General features: G+C 40.8%; 1 protein-coding gene across 11 annotated transcripts in view; it reads right to left on the bottom strand.

The window, feature by feature from the left end:
* Window positions 1-19023, bottom strand: part of phldb1b (pleckstrin homology-like domain, family B, member 1b) — a 103529-nt gene extending 84506 nt beyond the window's left edge. For 2 of the 11 annotated variants that reach the window (XM_032590335.1, XM_032590340.1), the window contains exons 1-2: window positions 3253-3442; window positions 2043-2144 (exon numbers count right to left, since the gene is read on the bottom strand). In XM_032590335.1, coding sequence (XP_032446226.1) covers window positions 2043-2144; window positions 3253-3288 — 138 coding nt within the window. In that variant the 5' untranslated portion in view covers window positions 3289-3442. Of the gene's footprint in view, window positions 1-2042; window positions 2145-3252; window positions 3446-13427; window positions 13547-18773 lie in introns of those variants that run through there. The other 9 variants (XM_032590334.1, XM_032590341.1, XM_032590338.1 and 6 more) reach the window with 8 other exon arrangements.

Genomic DNA, 19023 nt, shown 5'->3' with positions numbered 1-19023 from the left:
AGTGAAGTGGGGTCAAGCCTAAGAGGATCACTGAGTTACAGACTGGAATGCTAGGAAGGCAAACAGGGAGTAAAGGGAGTAGTGAGGAGCTGCAGGGATTCATGCTGCTGTATCTGCTGTGCGCTGCTGCTCCCAAGTGGTGCACTCTGCAACTGCTTCATGCTCTAATACTTCAGAAGTGCACGCAATGCCTTTATACAATTTAATGCATGCAGCAACTCATTTACCGTTGGTCGAAAATTTACTAAGCATTTCCACATTTCTGGTTGTCAAAATTTCTTGCATTCAGCCTAATTAGAAATGTCATAAACTAACTTCTATTTGTTAAACGTGAAGTCTTCTCAGTGAATCAGCAGCTTCTAAAAACCTCTAGCAGTAATAATATAAGTCAATTCTGTCTTTGTGGAGTAATTTTGGCCCTCTTTTAACTCTTATCCGACTAGCAGAAGTAATTTCTGTAAGTGTAACCCCTTACTTTCTTTTAACTTTAATGTATTTTACTGGAATTTGATGTGATAGGCCCACACAAACTTGCTCACAAGCAATTTACAAATAAAAATATTGAAAAATTTGATGTTCATTTCCTAGTCAGCCTTCTTTATTCTGATAATCCTCAATAAAATCCAGAGTCACATCACAATGAAAGGCGTTAGAAGTCCAGGGACACAGCAAACATCTGGAACAAGGCGCTCTGGTCAGACTACGCCAAAATGGATACTGAAATTTGGTGGTGGTAGCGTCACGGTGTGGGAATGTTACTGTTCCGCAGCGACAGGGAAGCTGGTTAAAGTTGTTTGGTACCAAATGTGGAACACTTCAAAGAACATGAATTCATTTTGGAAGGTCGGATTTTACTGATATATCAGGGATACTGCTGTGTCTGCAAAGCCACTTCAAATAATGAGCACTCCAACACAATCATATATGCATAATTTATTATTATTAGGTCTGCGGTTTGACATGTTAATCTGAATTAATAAATTACATCCATTAAACAGGTTAAAAATGTTAACGCAATTACTCATATTTTTCTTTTTAAAGTACAAAAGTCCCAAGCTGGAACTTTTGTATCGCATTTCTGGTACGCTTGTAAACCTGACACACACAAGCGACATCTGCTAACAGAGTCTGATGAAGCCAGTGGGGATTCAGTTTTACCTAAAAAATATGATCCGATGAGACACTGGAAAACACTGTTGTGTTCAAGTTGTGCTAAAAGGAATTAGCTTATCAGAGGAGCTATTCAAGGCTAAGATAGCATCGCTATGCTAAACATGTAGCTGTAGTACAATGTCAGCGTCCACAGTCCACATTTCTAAAGAAGTTCCATGATTGATTCCTGAAGCATTTGGAAGCTGAATGGCTATAATAGAACTTTGCACCAATCTATTGGTTGAAAAACCTAACTAAGAGATCAAAGATAATAAATATATTTGTTGTTGAGCTCATATAACTATATATCCAATAATTTAGTGGCAAAAAGGGTTTTTGACTTGAAAATGTTGCTTATTTAATAATAATAAATAGTTTTCGATTAATTGCAATTAAGTAATTAAAGACCCTGCAATTTTAATCAAGTGCTACCACTAATATATACAAGGAGATAACTCCTCTCACACACACATAGACTCAAACTCCTCCCCTTACGGCCTAATAGGATTGTCAGAGACAGCAGGTGGGAAACAAAGACTTCCAATCTCAGGGTCTGTCTAATTACTCAGGGTGCTTAATGACACACTGACATCTGCTGTCAGAGTCCGCCGCAGCTGTGCTGCCTCAGCCGACCTGGAACTTTTTCAACTCTGATTATCATCTGAAGAGAGCTGGAGCAAGAATCTGTCAACGAGACCCCATCAACGGATGCTGTCATTCTCACGCTGCCATCTTTCAGTAAAGGCTTTGGGGTTGTAACCTCCAGCTCTCATCTAGTACTACCTCAAACACACACACACACACACACCCACCCACCCACCCACACACACGCACACCCCCACACACACACACCCACACACACCCACACACACACACACACACACACCCACCTGTAACACCTGATGAGTTTTTCGCCCGAGCTCAGGCACGTTCCTGTTGAAGCGATCCATGTCCACGGAGTTGTCCACGTCTCCCTGCGACACATGAAGATCCTGGAAAGCAAAAGGGACAAGGCAGAGACAGGGACAGTGAGAATCCCAAGTTACCATGTAATAAAGCCTTAAAAGAGCATGTATGGGCCATTATAGATAGAAAAAAGGAGGTTTATATTTTCACCCAAAAATATCATAAATATTCTAGAAAATCATGGAAATTTCAGAGTTTCAAAAGTCAAAAGAGTTAAACGTTTGGAACTCAGGTATTCCCAATTTTTCTAGACAATTTCTGAGATTAACCTTAATTTTTTTTTCTAGCACATTTTTGACAATTCAAACTCACAAATTTCCTTGTTTTTTCTATATAATTTCTGAGATTATTTACAATGGCCCTAACACACCGTCGCAGTCTTCTCGTGTAACTCCATGAGAGAATTGTTTTTGGAAGGTCTGACGACGTTAACTGGGGGTTTCCCGATCTTCCTCCATCATATCTTAGCTGTGATTCATGTTGTCATCACAAAGACAAAACAACAGATGGCAGAGACAGGAAGGTACACACACATTTACACACACCCACACGTTCAAAATCGTCACCTGCACTGAACACGAATCAAATCTCATAAGGAGCATCTTACCAAACCCAACCTGGAATCCTTTTGGGTATTTCCATCAAGTCAGAAGCACAAACCCAACCTCTTTATTTATTATAATTATAAAATCTCACTGTGTATGATAGCACAAATCTTCAGCAACCACATTCTACGTAAGTGTGAGACGGTATATTTGTGTAGTCATTAGGTGAGACGTGAGACACGCTGTGGTTTAGCATGCAGCAGACGTTAGAAAGCACATAATTATCCCCGTGGCTCCCGGAGATGTGTGTGCGGCGGGGGATGGAAATCTGTTTGCGATGTGCTTTAGCCTCGGGATGACTAAACACCGCAGCAGATATCTCCATGTTTGCTCTCCTGACAGAGTCGCGAAATGATATTCAGACAGTGGAGTCAGCCTGGAGGAAGCGCCACACAGGTTCACAAAGTAGAATTAAAACAATATTTGGAAAGTTTTGTCTGTAAACTCGACAGCGCAAAATTAAAAAGAAAAAACGAAACAGCTTGTTCTCCATTAACACTAGTTTTCATTACAGGTTAGTAATATTTACCTGTCTCCAGTTGTCCAGCACGTGCATGGCCTCCATGGCAGAGAGCTGCTGCTGGCCGACTGAATCCTATCAGAGTGACCCTTATTGCCCCGGACAGCTTACACACTGCTGTGTGTGTGTTTCTGTATGGAACAGACTACCACTCAGGAGGTCAGACCTGTTGCTGCCTGCTCCACTAGACTAACACCTGCATTCCTGAATGGCAACTCCAAAGGGAGATGTGTGTGTCGGGATGTGCTTGCGTCTGAACTGTGATCAAAAGGGAAGACTGAGGAAGACAGCAACTTAAAGGAAGAAGAACAAAGTGATGACTGAAATATTTTCAGAAAAATTACACAGGGAGACACCAGTGAACTTACTGAACAAGCCACTATTGCTGTAGAATAACCTGGGATGTGTGAAGCGTATCAGAAAAATTGTTTATATGCTCTATGTGGTGTTACCTATCAGAGGTGGTCCTAGCCTGGGTGACCTTTCCAGCACCTCCCTCCCCCCACTAGGTTAAATGTTGACATTCATATCCTCGGTTCATGCCGCCCCCCACAAGATGCCACCCTGGGTGGTTGCCAATGTCACCCATATCGGAAACCGCCACCGTTATCTGCACTTGATGAGGTGGCAACGTGATTCATCCTAACAGCTGCAGCGTGTAACGTTTATTAAAAAATATGTTCTTTACATATTTGATAAACCTGTCACTATGTTGTGACTTATAACATGAGATAGATCATTTGTGAAAGCTGCTCTGTCGCCTCCCTGTGGTCCTACTGCCATCTGCAGAAACACACCACTAGGTCAAAAACAACCAATCACAGCCAGGAGGAGGGTGTTAGCGCTGTTAATCAGGCTCGATATGAATGACAGCACCAATAAAGGCCAGAAAGCCTCTGAAGAATTTTTCTGAGGACTTGTTAAATCTACACCATGAAAAATCAGGGCAGTTCTGAACAAATGAAGAGGTCCAGCCTTGACCAATTAACGTTATAAACTGCAATATTGTAGCGTTTCAGTTTTAGTTTTTTGACTCTTGTGGCCTTTATTTATAAGTGCTCAGACAGGAAAGTAGGTAATGAGAGAGAAAGAAGACATACGCTACAGATCACCAGGATGGGATTCAAACCTGTGACGGGCATGTCGAGAACTAAGGCCTCCTTATGTAGGTTGTGCTTAACTCCTGCGCCGCCACAGCATCTTCATATGTAGTGTTCATATGTAGCGTAATAAAAAGAAATATTTACAATTGCTACCACTGCCCTCTGCAGAAGTCAGTAAACATCCTGATCACATGGTCTTACTAACTCAACTGACTCCTTCCAATGATTCTAACTTTGTCTTCAAGCAGTAGTCAAGTACTATTACCTCAGATGCTTTTCATCAGCAGAGAGTTCCCTAATCGCTCAGTCCATGTGACGCCAAGATCTGGGGTTACTTTGCTTAGGCCATCTGCCCTGTCCAAAGCTTACCCTAGTAACTTTTCCTCTGTATTTACACATTGTTTCAATGCAAGGTCACATAGTCTTTCCAACAAAACATTTACTTGGAGACATTATATCCAACAATTTCTTAGCAACTACATTTATAAATCTGTATCTATAAGAATGTTTGCTGGAATTCTAAAAAAAAAGAAAAAAAAAAGTGTCAAATGTTTGACTCCTTGGTCTTAAATATTTTTCCAAAACATTTGTACATGGTTGGTTATTTTTTTTAATACATTTTTTTCTATTAACTCACTGTCCCTGTGTTTGATGCATATGGATTGAAAAAATTCAATAAAGTACAGATTTTTGATGACTTCTTTCTGATGCAGAATGCTTTTTGAAGCAACATTGTTTAGCTTTTGGGACTCAAGCAACACACAGTCATACACACAGATCAAAACTTGAGGCATGGTAGCTTTTCTAAGCACATGTGGTAGAACGATCTCTAACTGCCACTTTTAGACACTAATAAATAAAAAGCATATTGTCATTTACGCTTCCAATCCACTTTTATAGCCCTTTATTTCATTCTACACACCACAGATGAACTCCCACGTTGCTCTCGGTGTGAGCGTTGGATCGCTCCAGATTGAAGAAGGTTACTGCAGCGCTTCCTTCTGAAGCTCATATTCTAACTTCCCTCTTCTAATGCCACAGCAGAAAGAGCTGGCATTGTTTTATCTGAGCATGGCTGAATTTCCAGCACTATTTTGAAACTGAAGACATTTCTGCAAATTGAAATAGCTTCTTAAATTTGAACTAATGAACTAAAAGGGCTTCATCTTCCTCCCTTTTTTGCGGATACTCAAGCGGGTACACAGGTAATTCACTTTCTTAAAATTGGTGGTTTAACGGCTGGTTGAAGTCTTGTCATAATGAATACATAAAGATATTTCCTCAGACTGTTCTTACATCAGAAAATCATTGAAACGCTTATAGACAGTGCTTTACTGTTACAAAGAGCAAAAAGGCTTCATTTCTTTACACTCGGGTACCTTTGTGTTCTTAAGAAAACTTCTTTTATCTCTGTAAATACACTTTTGTTAACTTTTAATCTTTGCAATACGAAAACCAAGCAATTCTTAAAGTTTGGATTATTCAAAAGTTTGAACCCCGAAGGCACGTTTTGTTTTGTTCTAAAGAACTCCTCGCCGATATTAGGCAGGTTGGATCATGTGTCGGCTGCAGAGTAGATGCGGTTTGTAGCCAGAGGTAACTCACTGCATTCGGCACTTCATGACCTAATATGAAAAAATATTCACAGGGGGAAAAAAAATGAATATGAATGTGGTGGAAGGCATCATAAGGCTTTGCAGGTGTGTCACGAACTTCCTCGCAAACACACCTGGATACATTATGGAGCTGCAACAGCTCAGTGAAGGGGAGTCAGATGACAGCAGATTATTCAAATAAAACCTGTTACAAGTTGCTTGCTGAACCATTCAGAGATTCTTCCACACTAAACTGTCTGTAGCACAGACCAACATCACCTCCTGCTGTCTGAGAACAAAACTTTTCAGAGTTTTGCTTTCCTAGCAGGCTTCTTATTGGTCGGAGACGCTAACAACATTGATCATTTCAATCATAGAAACCAGAAAAAATACGGAAGAGACTGTGAAAGGCTAATGTCATGGTTAGCATGCACATATTCATATACAGCTCTGGAAAAATTAAGAGACCACTTAAAATGATCAGTTTCTCTTATTTTACTTTTTATAGATTTTATAGGTCTATATTATTCTATGAACTACTGACATCATGTCTCTGAAATCCCAAGCAAAAATTTTGTATTAATTTGCAGAAAATGAGAAATTATGAAAATAACAAAAAAGATGCAGTGCTTTCTGACCTCAAACGGTGCAAAGAAAACAAGTTCATATTCATTTAGAAACAACAATACTAATGTTTGAACTCAGGAAGAGTTCAAAAATAAATATCTGGTGGAATAACCAGGCGGTTTTCAATGGGGTTCAGTGCAGTGAGCTCTTTATTTTATCCAAAGTTGTAGATTTATACATGGTGCATTAAAAAAACATGTGTGATGTGGGTGTAAACATGAGGAAAGGAAGGAGATTTTGAGTCATTTTCATGCCAGAGGTAATAAAGTCATAAAACATTTTCTAAAGTAATAATTAAAAAAATCTGTCATTATTCTGACATTTAGAAAATAGAATTAATTTCTGTAATCCCAACTGATCCAAAACAATAAAAGTTGAGTTTGATTTAATCCTAAGCAGTCAGAAAAAAAAATCTAATATATATCTCCATACAGTGTTAAGCATGTGGCTTTAACTGTAAATACTCTGCTAAGCCATCATTCATCCTAAAGTAGTTCTGTTAAACATGAGCTGCTGAGTTTTTCTATGGTGAATGTAAATATAATGAAGCAGCACATGCTGTTTTCAGACGGAAACCACAGAAATGCAGTAAACACGAGTTCTGGGAGGAAGTGCAGACAGACAGAATGCTCTGTGGAAATGACAGGCAGCTAATTTGATCCAGTATGGCTGCCGACGGCGATACGGAGCGGAGCATCTCAAATAACCTCGTTAGAATTGGAGTAAGTGTCTCTTTCAGCTGTGTTTACGCGGCTCGGCTGAGTAAAAGGACTCTCAGAGAGTCGTAGGGAGGCAGCATCCGAACAGCACAGGCAGGGAAGTTTAAACAGTCCACAAACGTCCACTGGTGTACTTTTATAGATATAAGTGAGCGGGGCACTGGAACTGCAGCTGAGACGGGATTCTTAGAAGTGAGGAGGAGGCAGTTCAAATTTAAAGATGCAGAAAAACAATATTCAGAGAACAAACAGCCGATTTACTGGAAGAAACCCATTTCCTTTCAGCAGCTGTAGCAGCAGGGCAGCACAGATGTGGATCAAAGATCAGACTTTTCATTAATAAAGAAAATAATGCACAATGGTGCAATGCTCAGAGAGATAAACAAAGTCCCTATAGGACTATTAAATGTTAAAATTTATGATTGTACAAATACTAAAACATATAGCAAGGGGAGCAACTTTAGGCTTCAATAGCTATATAAAAATTCCAGTATAATTTCATTTGGGCAGAAAGACTGAAAGGACAGATGACTGGTCATAACGGCTCCTGAAGGCTGTAGCTATCCATCTATGATTTAGATGAGCGTAAAGCTGGATTTTAACATTTGTGTCGTATACTTTGGTGGTAAGTTTAGAAGAAATTTTAATTTTGAAACTGCTGCATCAAAGTTTCAGGTCTGTCATGTCTCATGAGAACGTCTTGAATTTTTCTGACGGTGCAAACTAAACTCATTGTCATATTTAAAACATTTAAACATCTGCTTCTATTCCACCTGCATGCAGATGGGATTTAATAATAAAGGGCTTACAGAGAACCCAACGGAACCAGCGCAAGAGAAACTAGAGGAGATCAGACAGGAAATGACAAATCAACTGGACTTCAGGGGAATTGGCAGAGAGAAAAACGCTTAGCAAGGGAACGGATGAATCTGGCCAGGTGAAGGGGAAATCCACAGGCTGCGAACTACTGGGAAGGTGGATGAGTGGAATGAGAACCAGGCGTGATGGACCAGGAGAAGGCAGAGCAGCTGGGGAAGAACCTGAGCAGAGAAGCTCTGGAAGATCATTAGAGGGGCAGTGTTGTGTAAAATCAACTGTTTGGGGCTTTACATCATGTTATAATGTTATTCCTTCATCAAAGACATACCTGGAGTGTTGCCTTGATTTTTTCATGCATGTTTGAGAAATCCTATAATTTCCATGGCAACCATTCAGCTGTGCAAAACGCCTGGGTAGAGCTAGTTCCGCCTTCGGGGCTCAGCTCCTCAACCAGTTTCTAAGCTTCCTAGTTTCTGTCTCACAGAGCGGCCCTTCCTTGTGGCTCCCCCACTCAGCTCCTTCAGACTAGCCAGCAGCAATTAGCAAACACCCGGTGGAGCTGCACATGATAGGAGCTACTTACCACACATTGGTTAACAATAGTAAAAACATTGTTAAAGGGTTTAAAGAGGAGCCATCTTGTGATGGCTTCCTGAAGGTGGAGTTTCAGAAAGAGCAGGAGTTTCTAAAGAGACAGAGGTAAAATTTCAAGGTGTCAAATTACAACGGAAAATTTTCTTTTATGTCATATTTGATATGTAGCATTTTTTTTAACAACTGAAGTTAACATTGTAGCTTGATTGTGCTATAAAATGGCACCAAATGTCTGGAAAACACATAACATTGCCTCTGTGAAAGGCTGTACAGAACATCAAGAACTCAAAATAAACCAAATACAAAAAACTAAGGGAGACCCAAAAGCACTTTCTGAAAGAAGCCTCTTCCACTTTAGCTCTGGCTCACAGGAAAGACAAATTCAGTGGTTTAAGCAGCTACACAGATAAAGGTTCAACATTCTGCACAATAGGCATGTGTCCTACAAAACAAAAGCTACATTTAATAGGTACTTTTAAATGTACATATGACAGGATAATAATTGTTAGTATAAATATAATTATTTTAGCAGCAGATGATTTTCTGCTTTGCAATAAGAGCAATCAGATTATGTTATACAGGCTTATTATTATTTTTACCTCATTTTTATCCAAGGCTGTCATACTGGGAGTATCTTAAAGTGCCTACTTGGGGTGATATTGGTGTAATTTCACATTTTATTACTGCATTAAAATTCACAATAAGTTGTGTTTTCTCTGGTTTCCCACATGACAGAGAAACATCACGAGGAAAACAGCAGGAAGTCGTCTGGGAGATAACAGAAGAAGAAGAAGACATATGTCTTCACTGAGCTATCTCTAAAAGTGGACTTCCTGTACGGAGAGCCAAACCAGGAATCATTTCCTGTTAGCAGTTCACACCGAGGTCAAAGGAACAAACTGCACAGATCTGTATCTGGGCATCAATTTCCAATGTGTTTGGATTTTGGTCTGAGTTAAATTTCCTGCATGAGGTCGATAATTTGTACTTTGGAAAAAATAAAAAAAATGTCTCTTTTATATGGAATGAGACGGCCTACTGATAGATGAGAGGCTCCGTCCTTTCAGTGAAGCTCACAGCTGGAAATGAGGTGTGCCTTGTTGGGGCTTCCAGTTAGAAAATTATGATTAACCTCAGCTGGACAGAAAACATGGAAAATGTTTCTCTGATTGTCTGTATCTGATTACACCAGTGGAACGTATAGAGTGACTATAAAGAAGAATTCACCTCCTTGGATGTTTTACTGTACGTTTTTAACTGTAATGTGCATGCTACCTAAATGCGATTACTATTTCCCCTTCAATACTACTAAACACAAAACCATTATCATAATGAGCCACATTAATATGTATAAACATCACAAAGGGCATGAAATCCTGCTCTTTATATCTGGCATTTCAATTCCTTCATATGTGCCAGAATGAACTCTGTGAGAAATGTCCAGGAATTTACTGAACATACGGAAGCAAAACTACAAACAAAACTATCAGTCTCATCGCGCTGGTATCCATTCAATACCAATACGCACCTTGGTATCGATAGTATTGATATTGAGATCAGTGTGCCCAGCCCTATCTGGAACTACACAACTCATTTCAGTGTAAATGCATGAGATGCTGTGTGTTTCCCCCCCAACAGCCTGACAGCGTGAGTAAACACAAATTCATTATTCTGGCATCAGACACCACAGGCTGGAGGGACGCCACCACCAGCAGGTGGCTGAATGCTGGCCCAAACCAATGTTCATCCATAACTCTTCATACACACAAACATGACGGAGTGGGTCGACACTGGAGTGTTTAGACTGCAGGGTGGATGGAGATGAATGAATTCTTAAGTGACGCTTTTCACAGATTAGTTCAAAGAGAGTGCAGAAACCTGAAGAGGTCCTCGCGAGCAGGCAGGTGACTTTCCTCAGATGATTAGTAGCTGCAGCACTGAGACGTGTAAACAGAGAAAACGGCCGGACACGCAAACACAGCTGGCTATCTCCTGCAGTTTGGGATCAAAGTGCGGCACTGGCGAGAATCAAGACCTGTCATTATCAGATTACCATCTGCAGTGACAGGAGGAATTACACCTCAGGAAAATCCCTGGCTGTCATCATTCAGAGCTCAGTTATCCAGCAAAATCATATGTTTGACTGAGAGCCTGGGCAACAGGCACGGCTGTTCCGGCCAGAGATGACTGCGTTTCACTGGCAGCCATGTTTTCCGATGTGGGAGTGGAAACTATTAAGAACTGCTTTTTGGAAAAGGCTTTTATTTTCGTTACGGTAAACGATATTTTAAAAAAAGGACTTGTTGCCACTGTCCAACTCCCTTTTTTCAGCTCAGAGTTTCCAGTTGCTTAGTCGGAAGGAGCTGAATACTCTACTGGTCCGGGCGCCGGCGCCAAATACGGAGAAAAAAATAAGAAGCAGATTGGGTTTAGTTAAACCCAGCAGCTCCGGTTGAAGAAACTAAATGATAAAGCTAACTATGAAGAGTGCTTGTTTGTTTATTTATTGAATATGTACAGAAAAAAATACATTATGAGGGATATTGTCACAACTTTAGTTCTATGTATCAGAGAGGGTAGAAGTATAAACTTATCAAAATTCCCACTCCTTAACCACCTACATAATCTTACATATAATAAATAAATCCGTATTTAGTAGTTAACTCATTTAGTTTTAACTGCAGTGGATAAGCAATCATTACTTCATGATGATCATAAAATCAATAACAGAAACACAAACAATAATTGGGTAATAATATCCAGCAATAATCATATGTGTATATGATAATTTGAACAGTTTTACACTAAGTTCAAAATTAAAATTATTCCAGTTTGACTCCACTTAGTGATACACCAAAGTTTTTTACTTATAGTTCTAAATTTGCACAATTTAAACTATGATTCCCCCCGTAACGTAGAAATTTACTCCATAGTCCTTTCTTTATTCTCTCTTTCTTTCTTTCTTTCTTTCTTTCTTCATCCTTCCTTCCTTTCTTCTTTTCTCCCAAAGGCCAGATAATTATACATTGAATTAATCCAGAAGTGAAGCATCCCATCTGTTGGTTGGTGACAGGTGAGGTATGCTATATAAAGGCAGCATGTGGCAAAATTTATTGATCTGTCCAAACGATTGGTGACAGACTGGCTGATGCGGGGACCAAACTGTGTATGCTGCAACTTTAAATGGATAGGAAGGCAATGCACCATCATGTATTAAACCATCACACACACAGCACTGTGTGGGAAAATATCTGTTATCCTAATAAATAAACCCTAAATAACTCAAGCGGAATAAACTGGCTCTAACCCTTGTGCAGCGCTGCATTATGAATGTGACACAATGTGTCAACTCAGCACAGAACACTGAGCAGTACACCTCATCACCATTTGTCTCCAGTCACATCTAGCCTCTGGTTTCCCAAAATGAATAGAAAAAGGAAGAGCATCTCCACAATGAGTCAAAACAAACGGTTTGGAAAGTCCTGAACGCAGCAGGAAGGTTCTGAAAAGAAATGTTCTCAACATCTGATGGGCGTCAAGAGACCTGGTTTTCTTACTTTACCCATGAAACGTCAGGAGAAGTGGAGGCAGTATGTGTCCTCCACCAGATGGTTTTACTCCAATTTTACCCAAGTTCAGCGGAGACGGCAGTGGGAAATCAGTAGGAAAAAATGGCCAGCAAAGCATTATTCCACTGCTAAATGGATCTGCTGACTTTTGGGCTGGTACGACCCAAAGTGGTGAGGCAAAGGAAGGCAACGAGGCTCTTTCAGCAGCAGTAATCAGAAGGAGGAGAGGGAACAGAACAAACAGGACCGAAGTTCTCAACATGTGGGAACAAAAGAAAGAGAATATTTAATGTCATGTTTAAGAGAATAGAGTGGTCCTCTGGGTTTGGGGGTCAGTCTCTAGTCCCAAGTAGAGGAGGTCAAGCATCTTGGTGTCTTGATCACAAGTCACAGACAGGACTGGAGCAGTTGGACCTTTGCTCTGGGTCTAACTTGGAGAGGAAAGCACTGAACCAAAACATAAAGCTTTCACATACGCAGCTCTATCTGTTTTCAATCCTCACCTTTTGTTATGATCAGAATCTCCAAAAGAATGAGATCCAAGATACAAGTGGAATAAACGAGGTCAACCACAAGATGTCCAGGTTCTGGTTTAGTGTTGGGAGGAACTCGAGTTCGAGTTAGTTGAGACGGTTCAGGAATCTAATGCAGACACTTCCTGGACAGGTACTTCCTGTTGGGACGAGGGGTACCCAGGGATAGACCATGAATCTACAGTACCTGGGAATACCTTGGATGTCTGAGGGAAACTAGATAGATAGGTATATTGTAGGTGGGTAAGACCTCGATGGTTTACATAAACCGAATAAGAAGATCTCACTGTTAAACTTAAATCAGACCCAACGTCTCTTGAGCTAAAATTACAATCATTATTTATCAGTGCAGTGGTAAACAAACAGGAAACTCTGCCATTTTTTAGATCAGTATCCTCAACAGAACACAGTGGTCATCTTTAACAACAGATTTGTGCGTTCATCCCTTGCCCAGCGCCACCTGCGCTTGTAGAACATGTTCACACATCCTCCGTTTTGTCTCCAAAACAAACACAACACCATGTTGCTCTCCTTCTGGCAGCCTGAAGGCACAGCTTTGACTTCCATGTCATGTAACACACACAAACACACACACACACTCTCTCACAACAGCAGTGTGACTCACCAACTCTCCTCAATCCTCTTCCTCAAGGTTTGATGCTGTCCTTCTCTTGTCAGCTCATTTCAGTCATAAGCTTCAAAACCCTTTCACATCTTTAAAAGTACACTGAAGTATGAACATTGTTTGGTGGTAAACTAAGAAAAAAGAGGGAGTGACAGTGAGGGGGTGGAGGCTGGGGTAGGGAAGGAAGGGAAACGGAGGGGAGGGGATTCAGCGTGGGATATCCCTTTGAGTCATGGAAGTTGATCCAAACAGCAGACATGCTCGCAGACAGCCAAGCAGCTCTGAGTGTCTCTTTGTATTGTCCTGTCAGTCAGCGCCCATAACACTGTGAGGACATTCAGTAGCCTCTGGAAAAACTTATCCAACTTCCTCATAGCGCCGTCAGTGGAAAACATGCACAACATCCAGAGTGAACACACCTCCTCTGTTTTCACACTCACTCTGGTTCTCTTCATGGATGTGTTAAAGGGGCAATATTATGTAAAATTGACTATTATGAACTTTGCTTCGAGAAATCTTTGAATCTCCATGGCAACCATTCAGCTGTTGAAAACGCCTGGGTGGACATAGCTCCGCCTTGGAGACACAGCTCCTCCTCTGAGCTGCAGTTTAAAGGCAACCGATCTTCCGTCTCACAGAGCTTCCCTCCTCTACATCTCCCCCACTCGGCTCCTTCAGACTAGCCAGCAGGATTTAGCAAACACCTGGTGAAGCTGCACGTCAGCTGAGCTCATTATACATTATAGGAGCTACTTCTCAGTGCAATAATGGTAAAAACAAAACAAAACAAACAAACATAGTTAAAGGGTTAATAGAGGAGCCCTGTTGTGATGACTTCCTAAAGTAGGAGTTTCAGAAAGAGGAGGAGTTTTTAAAGAGACAGAGACCCAATTTCAAGATGTTGAATTACAAGGTAAAATGTCTTCCATGTCATATTTGATAAATACAGCATTCTTTTAACAACTGAAGGTAACATAGTTATTTGATTGTGTTATAAAATGGCACTATGTGCCTAGAAAACACATAATGCTGTCTCTTTAAAAATGTAAAATGTTGGTAAAAATTTTATTATTCCCTCTACAATTTCAGATTGGATATATATATTATTGTTAATAATATATATGTATATATATAATTTTTTTGTGTGTGTGTCCTGCGGTGTTTTTCTCTTTCCCAGTGTATACATGTGTATATACTGCATAACAGTATATACACATGTATAACAGTTTTCTTCACCACATTCTGCTCTTACTATGTACTTTGCTCATATACATAAGAAAGAAAAATGACAGCAAATGATCAGAGGACATTTCTGCTTTTTAAGTTGGAACACTGTATTGCTGACTGAAAAACTAACAAGTACATTTTTTAATTGTCTTCCTGGGGCATCATTGTATACAAAGGAGAGTCAATATAAAATGAGCTCATCCTTAACCGAGCCAAAATATCCTTTGCTACCATGACAACTCCTTGGGGAAATGGCTATATTCACTTGTAGTAAAAAAAAAATGTATCTTTTAGTTAGAATGATGTTTTTAATGACTCCTTTCAGAGCGTTGCGAGAATCAAAGTGGCCGTGATCTGAGCAGAGTTTGGACCTTTGGCCTGAAGGCCTTCTGCACATGAAAGACAAAAGACAATGAAGGGAGGAAGTAGTGAGGGAGGAGAGAGAGGAATAAAAGGGAGTGGAATCTACAGAGGTCAAACCAGGGTGACATTCTTTCTGATGGAGTGAGAGACACGTGTGTTAAATTTGTGTGAAGAAGAAGAAAAAGAAGAAGAAGAAAGAAGGCAATTGCGGCATACCAGAACTAAAATGACCTCTGATCTCTTGACCTTTTCATGATATTCTGTGTGACTGGCTGTTGGAGTGGGCTTGAAAAGAACTGTTCACCTCCAAAGAGCCGGTCTTGTACTGTCACCAGGGCTACCAGTGGAGCAGCAGCAGCAGGCAGAGTCTGTGCATCTGTCATAAATGAGTCAGACTTTGATACAACATCCAGCTTTATCTGGTGGCACTTGCTGCCAAACATTCAGCTGCTTTCATCAGAGCTGGTGACTGGCTCATGTAGAAAGAATGTTGACATTTTCATAATCTCTGAAAGACGGCACCAACTACTGTAGAGGCACTGATACAGACATTTATGATATTGCCGAATTATGTGCTGTTACCTTATAAGTCCTGCTGGTGTGCCCCCTAGTAGTACCTGGTTTCATGAATAGTCACAGTGCTGTGACAAAAATACCTCAGAAATGTTTTCTCTTTTGTTTTTTCGGCATGCTTACACTCTTAAAGCAGTAGGTGATTTTTTTTTTATTTAAAAAAAAAAACTGTCATAATGTCCTGGCAGTACAGCATGAGACATATAAACTGTGAAAATAATCGAGCCTCTTTGCCTCCTCGCTGTGGTCATACTGCCATCTGCAGAAATGCACTGCACAGTTAGAAACAACTGATGAGACAACTGGACAAGAGTCAGGGTACAACCTGGACTCCAGTCAGAACAAGATAGAGACACAAACAGTCAATAATCATGCACACACACATTGAAGCTCTTTAGCTAAATTGTAGGTTAGTTGCGATCCAGATGCTCATTAATATTTGTGTTATGTGAGCACTGTGTTCATGGCAGACAGGGAAGGGTTTCTGTTTACAGTGCAGCTAGTGAAGTGAGGTGGAAGCTAGGGGTCGAAAGTGCATGCATGTTCAACAACATGCTAAAATTACAGCGCCATGTAGTGACCCGGCGTGACAACTACGGCTGACTGAAGATGTGTTGGCGGTGCCGTCGAAACGTGGAACATTTTCCCAATAAGCATCTGAGAATACCGTCAGTTTCCAAGCAATGACCTGGTGTAAACGTAGCCTTAATGGCATCGTTTTAAACATCCAGAGATGAGAACATACAAAGCCCAAACAGAATGGTTTCAAACCCAGAACCTCCAGGTCAATAAGTTATAAACCATGTAATTTTTATCACATGGTTTCTGTAATGACAATGACAGAAACCAAATATTGAAACTGAATACTGAAATCAGTTTCAATATTGATTGATTGAAACTTTGAGTCCCTCACTTCAGCACTTCAGCAGTGCCGCAGTGATACTGAGAAACTACATGAACATAATGACAGTATTCTGGACATCCAGCAGCACCTTCTGCCTGATCATAATCAATGTCACTAATATCATTAGCAGCTAAAATGAGAGAAGAGAGAGCAGCCAGAGGAGGCATTAGGACCCAACAGAGAGGGAATGTGGGAGAGAAAAGGGTTGGTTAGATGTTTGGAGGCTGGGGACCGGGGATGGGGCGGTAGATAGAGCGCCTCTGTGCTGGCCTGATTATTCTCTCAGCAGAATGAGCTCCCCGTAACAAAGGATTTATTATCACAAGCTGGAGAGCGACTGCACTTTGGAGACTGTGCACAGCCGTTTTCACTGGCAGCCACCGAAAAAATGTGGAGCAGTTCAGCTTCGGTTGGGTGCTTCAAACAACAGCATACTCTGTGCACGGGTCCATAAAGCAGCCAATGTTCGGGCAAGGCGGAAAAGCAGGGGGCTAGAGTGGTGGTGTCAACCCAGCTACGTCAACACCATGTTCCTGGCAAAAGGGAAGATCAGAGTCAAAGTGGAATTTAAAAATAACAGAACACACAATTTGTTAGGTCAGATTCACCTGGAAAGATTCTCCACTGCACGCTCCATCTTTACGGGTTATGATTCCCACTAGCTTTGCTGCTATTGACCTTAAAACGGTGAAAATTGGAATCACACGAGTCATGTCAGTTTGTATCCAGCAGCCTCCTGCTTATTTGTATCCACTGGTCTCCCTGGATAAGGAGCAGTTGCTTCCAGCAGAGGTCTGACAGCATCACACAGTTCATCAAGTGCTGAGCTTGATGAACTCAGCACTTGAGTTCATAAAATACTTTTACCTTTGTCATTGAAAAGTATTGAATCCATAGCTCTAATGTAAAATTCCCAACAGTTTCCCAAAAAAATCCACATAGTCAATCTCAAGTTTAAGGGACTTATCACTCAAAAGAATCAATAGCTGCATTTCAATTGTGCATATTATTGCACAATTTGACATTTTGAAAATAAATTTTATTAATGGAAACATGCCAGTTTTGAAAAAACTCTCCTTTGCTAAAAGGTTTTGGCGCTAGGATAAGGTGGTTATTGGCCGGATCAAAATTGGTTTGCTTTGCAAAACTGCAATGGACACATTTTTTTTTGCATCACACGAGTCACATGTTCTCCAACCAGATGTTGCCACTAGCACAAACTACAAAGAAGAAGACAAGAGAAACAACACAATTGCAAAAATGTGTTTTTTCAACATTAGCAGAATACTGAAAAAGCTTGAAACAGAAACTCAGCTGCTGCTGTTCTATAGATACCAAAAGCCTTAGAAAAGGCATCGCAATCCTTTCCATAAAAAAATCTAAGTGACACATTCTTTAGATCTCGGCATGATGTATTGCTTTTCAAAATTGCATAGTCAATGTTATGTTGTCAAACAGGTTCTATTTGAGTCAGTTTCTAGTGCACAAGTCTGGCAGTAATCGATCCGGAAAAAACCTGGTGAAATTGGAATTAACTTACCAAGAATCGTGGTTACTTAGTGGCAATAACTTTTTCAAAATGAGCCACGGTGATTTGGGAAACCTCTTGCCTTAACGAATGAAATCATTTGAAAAACTTTTCCACATTTTCAAGACAGCAAATATCTTTGTGGCAGGCTGGTGTGTTAGGGAACACTTTATCTCATCCACCACTCTCTGACTTCATAGCAGAGAAACTTCTCAGCCTGTTCAAGACTGTTGTGTCTGTCACTGATAAAACAAGAACAGCTTTAGTCTGAACTCCAGGTTGACCATTAGTACCAATAAAGGGTGTCTCTTTTGGGTAATCATTGTAAAAACAGCAGCTCTCCAGTCCGGCGTCGCACCCACATGCTTCTCAAGTCTTCAGGCAAGACATCACTGGCTACATAAAGCTCTCTCTGATAACACTGTGATAAGCACAACTGGAAAATGTAACCGAAGGCGACACTTTGCCAAGAAAACATCACAAGCAGACGCATGACGAATTCCTGTACAGAAGCCGACATTATTTTTCCTCACCTAAACATAAAGAGGAACGTAACAAACCAGGGCATAAAAGGCAAAACTTTCACTCCGTTAAAAGCAGACATGCAGGGTTCTGGTGTGCAATCTGTCGCCACGCACACCTGCACACACACATCAGGATGATCACACACTCTTAGTTCCTCAGAAGGCTGCAGCCTGCTTTCAAACAGCAGTGATCCTTTGGTTGTGGTGAGGCAATGGGTGTGTTTTACCTGGTGGAGTGATGGGTGTTGCAGGCCGTCCGCTCTGACAGGTTTAAGCGACCGGTCCGTTGTCCCAAAACCCAACAACTCTGACTGGGATCCAGTGAGGAAAGACTCCTGATCTCTGTTAGCTCCTCTCCCTCACCATCTCTGCTTGACACACACATTCACCCAGTGTGTAACTGACTGTCATAACACACACACCGATCTGAAGCCATGTGGCTGAAACTCTTCTGACACACTCTGTCTGTCTGGCTGC

Source organism: Xiphophorus hellerii, chromosome 18 (assembly GCF_003331165.1).
Source record: "Xiphophorus hellerii strain 12219 chromosome 18, Xiphophorus_hellerii-4.1, whole genome shotgun sequence".
Lineage (NCBI taxonomy): Eukaryota > Metazoa > Chordata > Actinopteri > Cyprinodontiformes > Poeciliidae > Xiphophorus > Xiphophorus hellerii.
Note: the sequence above shows the minus strand (reverse complement) of the source record. Positions and strands in the feature narration are given on the sequence as shown.